The sequence below is a fragment of the Falco rusticolus genome, chromosome 18, assembly GCF_015220075.1.
Source record: "Falco rusticolus isolate bFalRus1 chromosome 18, bFalRus1.pri, whole genome shotgun sequence".
In the NCBI taxonomy this organism is placed as follows: Eukaryota; Metazoa; Chordata; class Aves; order Falconiformes; family Falconidae; genus Falco; species Falco rusticolus.
Window position 1 is genome coordinate 3,526,819 of NC_051204.1, and position 11,773 is coordinate 3,538,591.

Consider the following 11,773-nt stretch of genomic DNA (forward strand, 5'->3'; position numbering starts at 1 on the left):
GACGCAAATGTAAAGCTGAAGTATAACTCCTTTCTTTCTACTTTTCACAAAGCTTATTAAATGGGAATGGCACCTTTGCCTAGGGGAGGCTCTTCTGCTCATTTGTTATTTGGAGTAGTAATTTTTCCTCATCAGGCCTGCGCTGCTGTTCCTGAAATGCTTGCCGGGAAATCCTCATCAGCCATCACTTCTCTCCTCCTCTTACTCCCCTGGGGCACAACGTTGCCTGCGAGGGGCTCCCAAGTCAGCCGAGGACAGCTCATCAGAGGCATTGCCCGTGGCTGGTTACAAGGCTGTGGTGAGCAAATTTCCGTCTGTAGACTCCAGTCTGGAAGTCAATAAAAGTTAATTCTGGAAAGAGCCTTCCATTATGCATGTAGATACTGCGATTAACAGATCTCCTCATAAAAAAATGAAAATGTCTTTTAATAAAATGAGGACTGTAACTGCTGGCAGGTTTGGACGTATGCTCTGGTGTAAAAGCAAGAGGTGGTTTTAATAAAAACTGCAGATTTTGGAAAGGAAAACGTCTACCATGAAGAACACACAAATTCAGTAAAATCAAGAGTGAAATTACTGTTCTTCTTTACAAAAGCGGTAGAAGTTCTAATTGCCTTTGGCTGCAGAGACCTATGGTAAGGTCTGAAGTTCAAAAAGTAAGGAAGAAATGTGGACATTTCTGCTTAGTTTTCAATAACTGAAAAAAAACAACCCCACTCATTCACATTTTAATTTTTCTCACTGAAAAATGAAGGACTAGATGTTTCCCAATGAAATTAAAAGAAATGCTAGCTCAGCATTAATGTTACCATTCTTCTATAGAAAAAACCCCAGTTTTTGACCAGTTCTGCTCCTGGTTTGCTCCTGCTTCCAGCCCCGAGAGCAGCCACAGGGCTGCAGCTGGGCCACACAGCAGCGATGCCTCATCCTGACCGTGCCACAGCCTCCGCTCAGGATCGTGCCACCAGTGAGGCATGCCATGGCACCATGGCACAGGCTTCGCTTGCTAATTAGGCATGTAACAAAGGATGGACCTACACAGAACCCACACCACATTTAAGGTGTTCTGGATTTGCAGTGTCAAGATAAAATCAAGACTAATGAACTTACCCAAATGGCATAAGCAATATTTCTGAAACAGGCTGCACCTGACGCGTCCTTTATGAGATGTGTCCAGGTGACCTGGATGCCAAAACCAATGCTGAACAACACCTGGGTGAAAGTCAGCCAATATTAGCATGGCTGTATTAATATTATTAATAAAATGAACTATTCAGATGACAAAACATTTTAATTATTTCCCTTCTTCCTCCTTTCAGCATTCCAAGACTAAAAAATAGGTTTAATCTATCTTTTTCAAATGATCTTTTCTGGTTTCTTTTCTAAACACAGTTCCCCTAGATAATATTTGGAGAATTTCCATAGTGCTTGTTGGAACTGGGTCAGACCTATACAGGATCAGGCTGCTTCTGAAATTCTCTGTGTTAATGTTTTAGAAATCTTATGAAACATCTTCTGTGGCTGTTCTCTCTTGGCAACATTTGGTGTTCAGGAAATACCCTTTTCTCTTTTATTTTGGATAAATATTTGAATATTTTGTCTACCCTCGAAAGCAGCAAAAGACAAACCATGGGGTCACCCCTCTGAAAGGGGGTGTTTTGATGCATGCAGGGGAAAGAGAAGTAACAGATAATCGCTCTAGTGTGATACGCTCCTCCAAGAGAAGAGCATTTTGAGGTCCAACGACCTCTGGGTGGTCCAATGACCTTGGCATGTGCTCACTCAGCTGAGGACCACGAGGAACAGGATGGAGCCTTGCTGCAGTGCTCTTGCAGAGAGGCAGCACAGCCCAGGGTGGTCCCCTGGCTCTGGTCCCAGGGGCTGCAGGGCAGCTGAACCAGGGGGCACCCTCACGTCTGGTTGCAAAGGGGTCGAACAGGCTCTGTCAGATAGGACGGCTTTCCCACAGCTTTCACTTTCCGGGTAGACTCGCCCACGTCAGGGATGGATAATTACTATGATGTTTCATTCCCCGGGCACTCTCGGGTATCGTCGTTTTTTGTGTCACTGTTGTTTAGTTGTCATCACAAGTCAGACCTGATGATTCAGGAAGTAACATTTTTGATGTAGTTTTGAAACACGCTTCTGTTAACCAAAGCATCTTTCTGTTGTGGGATTTCGGGAGACAAACGCCTTTGGGGAAATATTTCCGGCTGAAAAAACACAGAGTACTAGCCAGGTCACAAGGAGAGAGGATAAACAACCCTTCTCCGGTGGCAAGATCCACAGGGAATGGTATAAATAGAGGACTATGGGGACAGAGGGATCACAATTGGATCCTGCAGTGATCTGTGCAGCTTGCCCTGGGCTCGAGTTGGATCCCTGCGCTCTCACTATGAGCTGTGCCGTCAGGCAGGTGGTTACTGCCTGTTCCCAAGGCAGGAGCAGCGCGGGCAGCTCTGCAGCTGGTAGTGGAAGGAAGGTCTCCTCCGCCTCCTCGGGAAGACATGCTGCCTATGACTTAGGTGGTGTGGTTGCCAATTTTTCTGGTGGCAGTTTAAGCGAGGGATTATTTGGGAAGCAGCTGAGCGCCGGCAGTGCTACTGGTGGGAGTTTTGGAGCTACCCAGAGGGCTTGTTCTACCCTTGGATTCAGTGGTGGAGGCATCTGCACTCGAGGCATTGGTGGTGGTTTCACCAGGGCTGGTGCTGGTTGCGGTGATGGGATCTTATTTGCTAACAATGAAAAAGCGACAATGCAGAACCTCAACGACCGCTTGGCCTCCTACCTGGACAAGGTGCGACTCCTGGAGGGAGACAATGCTGACCTTGAGTGCAAGATCAGGGAGTGGTATGCCAAGGTAGGGCCCAGCTGCGAACCACGGGACTACAGCTGTTTTCATAAGGAAATTGAAGACCTTCAAAACCAGGTAAACCATTGTTTTTCAAGAAAATCCTAATATTTCTTTGGGCTCTGCTTGCACATATGGCTAGACCGATGTCAAATGGCAGAGGTGATAGCTGTGTCTCTGGAGGTGCAGAAGAAGCAATAGCTTATATGAAACCAACAGGGAGGAGGATGCTGCATTTACAGAGAACTGAAGTTTTGGCACAGCCTGCTCCAGCAAGCTGGCACATGGGTTTCCCCACAGTAATGCCATAATTATGGCTAAAAAATGCTAACTGATTCATAATCCCAGTATACGGGATCATTATAAAATAAGTGGGTTGCATTACCCCAGGGGGGGTGCTCCCCCCAGGACCTTCTGAAGCCAGAGGAAACCACAAGCCCAAATCTCTCTCCTGCCTTTTCTTTTCCAGATCCTGTGTGCAGCCATGGAGACTAACAAAATCCTTTTGAATATTGATAACAACAGGATGACTGCCGACGACTTCAGAGTGAAGTGAGTACAGCCCTGCGCCAGACCGAGGGGTTCACACTGCCCGTGGAAGGGTTGGTGAGCGGTGGTGATGGGGAAATCCTAACCCCCTGCTTCTCATGCTGCCGTATTACAATGCAGATCTCTGTGAAAGGCACCGATAGCATTGGCAGTCTTAACAGCACTGCAGCCCTGAAGCGAAAGAACTTGATCCTAATTTTTTTTCCCCACAAACTCAATTCAAGGGCTTGCCACGGTTTACCGACATGCTGACCTTTCTCTGTTGCCTGTGCCTTAAAGGTACGAGACAGAATGCAGTCTCCGGCAAAATGTGGATGCAGACATCTGCAACTTACGCCCCGTCCTGGATCAGCTCGCCAGTTGCAAGACCGACCTGCAGCTACAGTGTGAGGCTTTGACTGAGGAGATGTGTTGCCTCAAGACGAACCACGAGGAGGTTAGATTGTGCCTGGCTCTTAAAAAATCCAGAAGAGAGAAGGGAAGTCCCCACAAGCGTCGGTATTACTGATACGGTGCACGTACTCTCTGCAGGAAATGAACTGTCTGAGGAAACAGGCGACTGGAGACGTGAGCGTGGAGGTCAATGCCTGCCCTGGCCCAGACCTGAGGAAGATCCTGGAGGATCTGAGGTGCCAGTATGAAACACTGATGGAGCGCAACCGCAAAGAGACTGAGCAGTGGTATGCCTGCAAGGTACTATATACATGCAGAGCTGTACCCTGCTCTGCCTGTTGGGGGGAAAGGGAAAAACGAGAGATGAAGAACATGTACTGGAGACGTCTTAATATCAGCGATTGTGTCACAAATGTGAGATGTGCTCAGCATCTCAGTGGTTTTGGTAGAGGGGCCACTGCATGGTGTTAAAGGGTCACAACAGAATAAACCGGGGGGCTTCACGTTCAAAATTACTCAGATGCACTGCAGGGTATGCAGAAGCAGTGGGGGGAAGCCACAAGGAGATGCTGTGGGGAGGTGCGGAAAGGGCTTCTCTTTTCTGACTTTGCAGGTGGAGGAGGTGAATCTGGAGGTTGTCACAAGCAGCCAGGAGATTGAATCAAGCAACAAACAGGTCACTGAGCTGAGACGTCAGCTGCAGGCCTTGGAAATCAATGTGCAAGCCCAGCTCACCATGGTAGGTGATGCCACTGCAATTCACATCTCAGACCCCCCAGGTCTCTTCGGAAAGCTGCATGTCCAGAGCCGTACCTGTAACCGGACTGGCCACGCTTGCAGCACACCCCGTACCTTTGTGTTGTTTCCATTCTCAGAAAGAAAACCTGGAATCCTCTTTGGCGGAAACCGAATGTCGCTACAACAAATACCTGGCAGAGCTACAGAATCAGATCTCCTGCGTGGAGCAGCGGCTGGCTGAAATACGTGCGGAAATGGAGTGCCAGAATCAGGAATACAAGACCCTCCTGGATGTCAAATGTCGCTTGGAGCAGGAGATTCAGACCTACCACTGCCTGCTGGAGGGGGGACAGCACGACATCATGTATGCAGACTACAGACAAGACCCGGGCACAGTAAAATCTCTATGCTTTGACTTACAGGGATATGAAAATTCGTGACACCAGTAGCAAAAGCAACATTGTGGTGAGGAACCAGTACCGACCTGTTACCAGACAGGGCCTATTAGCAAACCACGAGTCATCTGAGGATTTGGCTCATAAATGTCCAGAGTGCAAGCCAGAGACCGTTTCCCCATCCTGGGCCAGCAACAGGCGGCTGGGAGAGGCCCCAGAGCTGTCCCGGCCACCTGGGCAAGGTGCACCATCGCAGCTCGTGAAAGGGCATTTTCACTGTGAGCTGGGCACAGTCTTTTATGAACACCATCATGTAACTGAGCTTTATTGGCTTTGCCACAGCTAGACAGGATTAGGGACTGGCAGTTAAATTGACTGAAACAATAAATTATCTAAACATTTTCAGTTTCACACAACAATTTTAATTAAAGTTTTGGGAAATTTAATTTGTATGCAAAGCAGCTGGCGCTTCCCTGCCTCCCATTGACTGAGATTTTGGAACAGCGAGGTGTGCTGTTATTCTCATAAATGGCTGCATACACACATAACCAGCCTGAGCACCCACCTGCTCCATTACTTTGGAAAACGAGGTATTTTAATGGTGGTGCCCTGAGGTGGGCTCTCCTGGACCCTCCAGTCCTATATTAGTTACAGAAAAAGTCAGGTTTTATTCCAAAATGCTGGTTGCAACGGATGAAATGAGCTTGTCTCAGAGCCCTGGGTATTCCTGAGTGTGTCAAGGTGGAAAAGCAATAGCTGCCAACAGACAGGCAGGATGGAGGACGTGCTAATTTCACTCTTAAAGACCCTCATGGTTCAAAGGGGAAATGGCCAATAGTGACTGAAGAGACACAGCTAAAGCCAACGCTCCAGGCCATGGGGCAGATCTCCAGGGTGTGAACGTTGGGGGCTTTGGTTACCAGTGCTGTCTCTTTTTCACAGAGGGCCAGTGGGAAGAGGAGTCCCTGCAGCACCAGCTGGAAGAAGTGGTGGGCTTAAAGCCACCCTTTGCCAGCCATGCCTGCCCTAAGCCCGTGCACTCCGGGTGAGGATGTGTGAGGTGAGTCGTCCTCTAGAAGCCTTGAGTGTGACCATGACTTGCTTCTTTAGTCCTACTGCATACCTGGGGAAGAGGAGGATGAGAGATCTGCAGGCGTTTCCGGATGGTGGAGAGGGGCTGGAGGTGGTTTCTTTTTCCTGGAGAGAGGCAGTGCAGGGAGTCAGACATGCAGAATCGTGGTTGTGACTGTTGGTGGTGAAGCACCAGGATTAATTGGGCTATGGCAGAAAGCAGTGGTAAGGGATGCAGCTATGGGGCATTTATAAACTTATGCATAGAAAATATGTTTGACACTGGAGAGTTACTAGTAGTAAATGTGCTTAAATAAAACTTCCAGCACAACACGAAAATGAGGACCTGGCAGGGTGTGTCGGTCAGTCATGAGTACTTATTTCAACAAGTACATAAAATTAAGCAAGCTAGGGAGAAGAGAGAAAAGAAAGGTCCGTACAAGAGCAAGGGGGTTCTAAGAGAAAGGCATGGTATGCAGACAGCACCCCTGAAAAAGTAATGCTTCCCGCTCTCCCTCAGCAGGTCACTGCAGACAAGAGAACTTCCCTGCCAGCCCCACCGCACATGCCCCTGAGGAGGTCTCTTAAAGAGCAAACTGTTTGGAAAAAACTAGACAAAAATAACCTGACAGTTCTCAGTTCTGCTTATAGCACCAGTCAGAAGGGACTTTGCAGAACGGCTGCCTTCCTGCCACCTACACTGCCTGCTGTCTTCATCCTCTGACGCTGCTTTGATCCGGTCATTGGTCTTCACTTAGGCTAATCTGTTTTGCGGTCAGTTGTCTAACAACTATCAAAGCTTGTCTCTAATAAAACGTTGCTACTATTGACACAGCCTTGAACCTGAGAAATAATTTCTACAAGTAAAGGAATATACAAGTATTTAAAAAATTGTTACGCAAGTAGCTATATTTATCACGCACCTTTGGTTAGAAATCCACCTTTGATCTATATCCACAAAGCAGTCATTGCAAGGGAAAAAGAAAAATAAGCCATGCCCACATCTGCTGCACTGCTCCTGCCGAATTCAATGGCTGCAGGACGGTGATGGAGGGGCAGCTGCAGGAGGATGGAGAAAAGGGACTGGCTGATGCTGTGGAAAGGGACTTTTGTTACCAGAGGAGGAAGCATAAGCTAAGACATGAAGTAGAAGGTGATGAGGAAAGAATTATTCAGGGAGGCTGGACAGAGTGCAGGGAAGGAGTTTCAGGGCAGTCTGACTGACAATCTTCTGTTGAAAGAGACTTTCTAGTGAAAATCGAGTTTTCGTTAAAGTAGGTGTGTGCTAATATAATATAATATAATATAATATAATATAATATAATATAATATAATATAATATAATATAAGGTAATATACAACACCTTTGAGTTATTATGAATGTGCAGTAACAGGATAAAATCAAGAACAACAAGTTTTCCCAAATAATACTGAAGTAGTAATTTTGAAAGCTGGACTTGACACACCCTTCTGGTGAAGGAAAACAATTCCCAGAGAAAATGCTAAATAAAGAGCCTTTACATGGATTTTAAAAAAAAGGCAAACAGGAAGAACCAGCTGGCAACATGTGGGAAGATAAAAGGCTGAGACAAATTAATATGTGGGAGAGATTTGTTTTAAAAGTAAGATACAACAAACAGCCAGGAAAAAAAGATGCTGGTATTTTATTACTACAGAGAAAGGAATTACAAACACATTCAGGAACACAACTGCATTTTGCTGCTTGTGCAAGCAAAGACTCGAGATCCAGCCTGTCCCTTCTCACCAGCAGCAGTATCTAACAAATGTGTCAGGCTGTGAGGAGTGCTTACGATCTTTGCTCCTCATTATGTGGCTTTGTTAGCCTTTTTCTGTAATGAAATATTGGATGGGGTTTGACAACTAACTTTAGACAGAGGTGTAATGTGAAGGCTTCTAACAAGAAGACTTATGGGGATACGATGAGTCTGAATTCGTGTCCATTTCCAAAGAAAGAAGCAGCTCAGATGCTTCTGGAATGACATGGGACAAGCCAAAGCCTGACCACACAAAGCTATTTTCGTGGCAGAAATCACGGCAAAGATGGGACTTCTGTTTTTTGCTCTGGGTCTTTGCTCTGCAGAAAGCCTTGTCTGGTCATGTGTCGCCTCCCATGCTCTAAGCTTTCCGCTCCACGTCACACATGATGTCCGTACGGCTGCACCAGCACAGAGGGCCGGGGGCTACGCGACCTGGACTGGTTCCAGCTGTGCCTTTGGGGGATGCCCCTCCCCAGCCTCTGTCCAAGTAACAGACACTTGTTAGCCCTGTGGGGGTAATTGCTCTAATGAGCTTCTGGACAAGGCTTTGTGCTAGATACTTTCTCTAAGTTCAGTATCTCCAGTTCCTGCAACACTCATTATACTGTGCATTTCAGTATTATTTAACCTGCCTCGGTGTTTACACAGCACTCTAAAGTCACCACATTAAATGCTATGCAGAAACAAAAATATGACTTCCCTGCCCAATGAATTTATAACCCGGACAGTGATGGGAAATGATGACTGTAGAAACAACATAGGAAGAGATAGGGAAGAGAAAATAAATGAAATGTCGAGGATGCAGTGCATGGGACAACAGGACAAGAAGTGACTTGGGGCATTGACTGCAGGGAAAGTCCGATCACATTCCATGTACGCAGCCATTCACAGGAGCACACAGGTAGTGCAGCTTGTAAGAGCTCATTCCTCTCTCTTTTAATGTGCAAATCTTGTAAAGCAAGAATGAATAAGCATCTCAAAGACAGACAGAGACTTAGGCTGAAGGTATAAGACTGGGAGAGGAATTTAAAGATAAAAAGAGCAAGGGCGGGTACCCCAGGAGAAGAGGGGGAGTTATATCTGCACCCAGACTGGTAAGCAGAAGCTATCAGCATCAGAACCAGTGGCTATAGGTGAAATGTACTGTGATAGCTCCAGCAGATACAGTCTCTGTCTTACAGAGAGCAGACACATGTGAATTACAACACCATCAGGAAAAATCCCTGAGGAGTGAACATACCAGAGGTTTAAGACATTGGTGAAGAAACAGAAAGAAAACAACCAGTTTTGCAAATTGCCAACGCTGGAAATCAGCCATGAGTTAAGGACTGCACCGCACAAGCAATTGTACCTGATTACAGGCACTATTTATTTTTAATAGTAAGCCATATTCTGGTGTGATGTATAAACTATAATTTCTCTATAAAAGTCTATTTTATAAAGTACGCAGACAGGTATAGTCTCACACCCATAGCTTGCAGGGTTTGTATTTTTGTTTACTGGCTTGTGTAACATTTTACAAAGGATTATATAGGTGAGTAAACTACTACTATAATCAAGCAGGAGTTTTCTCAGCTTAGTACACTGAAAAATACAATTTAAACAGCCAGTATGAACCACATATTGAAAGTGTATTGAAATTAAGAGACTTTTTAGTTCAAGTATGAGATAAAGATAAAAAGAAGACGCTCTGGGGAGGCTCTGGCTGGGCTACACCTTCAGCTGCCTGTCTCTGTCGTACCACTGCATGGTATCTGAGTGCAGGAATCACCTGGATACTCCAGTTCTGCTTGCCAGGCTCTGGTCTGACCCAGGTGGCTCTGCCAGCCAGGACTGCAGGCTGAAGCCTCGCTTTTCCTCCCGACCTGCACTGCACTCAGCTGCCCCTGCAGGAGTGAAACTGCTGTAAGTTCGTTCACCCATCAGTATTCGCATCTGTCCTAAGACAATTCTCTGATACTCTTCTTTGCCATGATAATCAGTAGTGATTCCAGAGATGCAAATGCTGGGAAGCCTGGCTGTACTGTCATCGTCTGGTAGGCGCTGGAAGGAAATGAAAACCCTTCACAAAATGAATCAGGGAAGATTGTGAGCTTCAGTAGGAAGAAATCTGGTTCTGTCCACCTCCATGTTCTGCTGAACTTCTACTTCATCACTAGCAAATGTTCAGAGGTAGTCTGAAGATGTGAACAGTCAGCAAGAAAGAAACTGAAACAGAGTAATCACCTTGTCTCTGAGGCGTATTTAAGACCTAGGATCATGCTGTTACCAAACTCATTGTGATAATTATTTCACTTACCTTACAGGAATTTTGCTAAACATGGTGGTATAAACCAATGAGTCATTAGCCAGAAAAAAAGTCATGGTCTGCATTTGAAAGATGGGAGCATGAGGTCTGGAGCCAGCTCAGTATCACATCAAAGCAGTGTTTAATAAGTGATGCCTAATGGCTATTATGCAAATTATTAATGGTAATTACAAGTGACAAGATAAAATCATATTCCAGTGTGGTTGCACAAACATCACTGAAGCAATGCTTATGAAAGCAAAGTTCTGTCAAATTAGACACACCCCTCTTGTAGTTGACACAAGAAAACATTATCAATTTTGATAAGTAAGCAAGTAGAGCATGGAGGAGACAGGCTGGTGTTCTGCAAAAAGGCCGTGCGCGGGGACAGTGACCATTCCCACAGGGCCAAAGTGCACTGCCCACAACATCACTTGAAAATGTAGCATCTTCCTGCCTCCCTCGGAGCTGCCCATCACTATGTGTCAGTATTTACGCTTATTACCTCGTTGTCCACTTTCAGATCTCTCTTCTTTTCCATGATGTTCACAAGAATTAATGACGTTTGCACTGACTTTGTGCCAAGACCACTGCTACTCACGCTGGCTAACAGCCCGTCGTTGCTTCCTTTGCTTCCACCTGTATGAAACCATTTGCTTCCACCTGTCTGACATTTAGTTTGTAAATACTTTTGGGACATTTTTATGTCTTAGACTTGCATAATCCTTTCCTGCACGGTGTTCTGCCCCAAGGCTCTGCCCCTAGGCTACAGGAATACAAATAATAACAAAAGTGGAGGTAAAGAAATCAGTTTTGTAGGGAAAAAAGTTGGTACTGATGGAGGACTCGGCAGTGCTAGGTTAACGGTTGGACTTGATGATCTTAAAGGTCTTTTCTAATCTAAATGATTCTACGATTCCACGATTCTATGCTTTCGAACAAGATGGTGGCTCACAGCTAGAGAAAGCAGAAAGCCATACGGCCAGCAAACACACACACACTCACACACGCCTCTGCCCGATCCGTGGTGAGGTCTCAGTGCGGAGCCTCAGAGCCCTGACACGGTTGTAAGGAGCAGGGCGATATAACACGCGCTTGGAGACTGCAAGCTGCCCGCCTGCCAGCACAGAGCAAGAACAAAAATCTAACTGGTTTCAAAATACAGACTGGTTGGTCAGGGACCGGCTTTTGAATGTCTTTGCTGTACCAGTCCCAAGCTCCATTTCCCAGCCCAACTGGCAGGAGCCAAATAAAGCTCCAAATAATGTAATTATATCCCAAATATGAGTACTTTGGAAGAACTGTATGAGCGTTTCTAATCTTCACTGGTAAAATGTCATTCGGTAGCCCATGGACCTTTCCACCAGGACATATGTAATAGGCTGTACAATGCTGCAAACCAGCTTGTTTTGTGGAGCAAGACCTATTCCTTCTTCCTATTAGGTAACTGCCAAAAGAAGGTGTAGGTGCTCCCTGCCCACCCGTAGAGAAACGTCCAGTATCTGCAATGTCTCCTCCTAAACCTGAGACTCTGAAAGGGAAAGAAAGGCTGCCTCAGCGCAGAGCGCTGCTCTCTGCAGATTGCTATTAGGTAACTTCTGAAAACCCACACAGCAGAAGCAAAGCTCCAAGCAATCCAGACATTATATTAATTTCTGTTGGCTCTTACAGCCGCACCCTGTCTTCAATTATATTCCTCAAAATGACGGAT

The 11,773-nt window shown here is 46.0% G+C and overlaps 1 protein-coding gene across 1 annotated transcript; it reads left to right on the plus strand.

Annotated features, from left to right (window-relative positions):
- The first annotated feature begins 2,395 nt into the window (after positions 1-2,395).
- On the plus strand, positions 2,396-6,680 carry LOC119158788 (keratin, type I cytoskeletal 19-like). Its single transcript, XM_037411136.1, has 8 exons — positions 2,396-2,929; positions 3,321-3,403; positions 3,680-3,836; positions 3,932-4,093; positions 4,407-4,532; positions 4,669-4,895; positions 5,869-5,986; positions 6,521-6,680. Exons 1-7 carry the CDS (start codon positions 2,396-2,398, stop codon positions 5,954-5,956), a joined length of 1,377 nt encoding a protein of 458 aa, XP_037267033.1. The 3' UTR covers positions 5,957-5,986; positions 6,521-6,680.
- Positions 6,681-11,773: the final 5,093 nt, after the last annotated feature.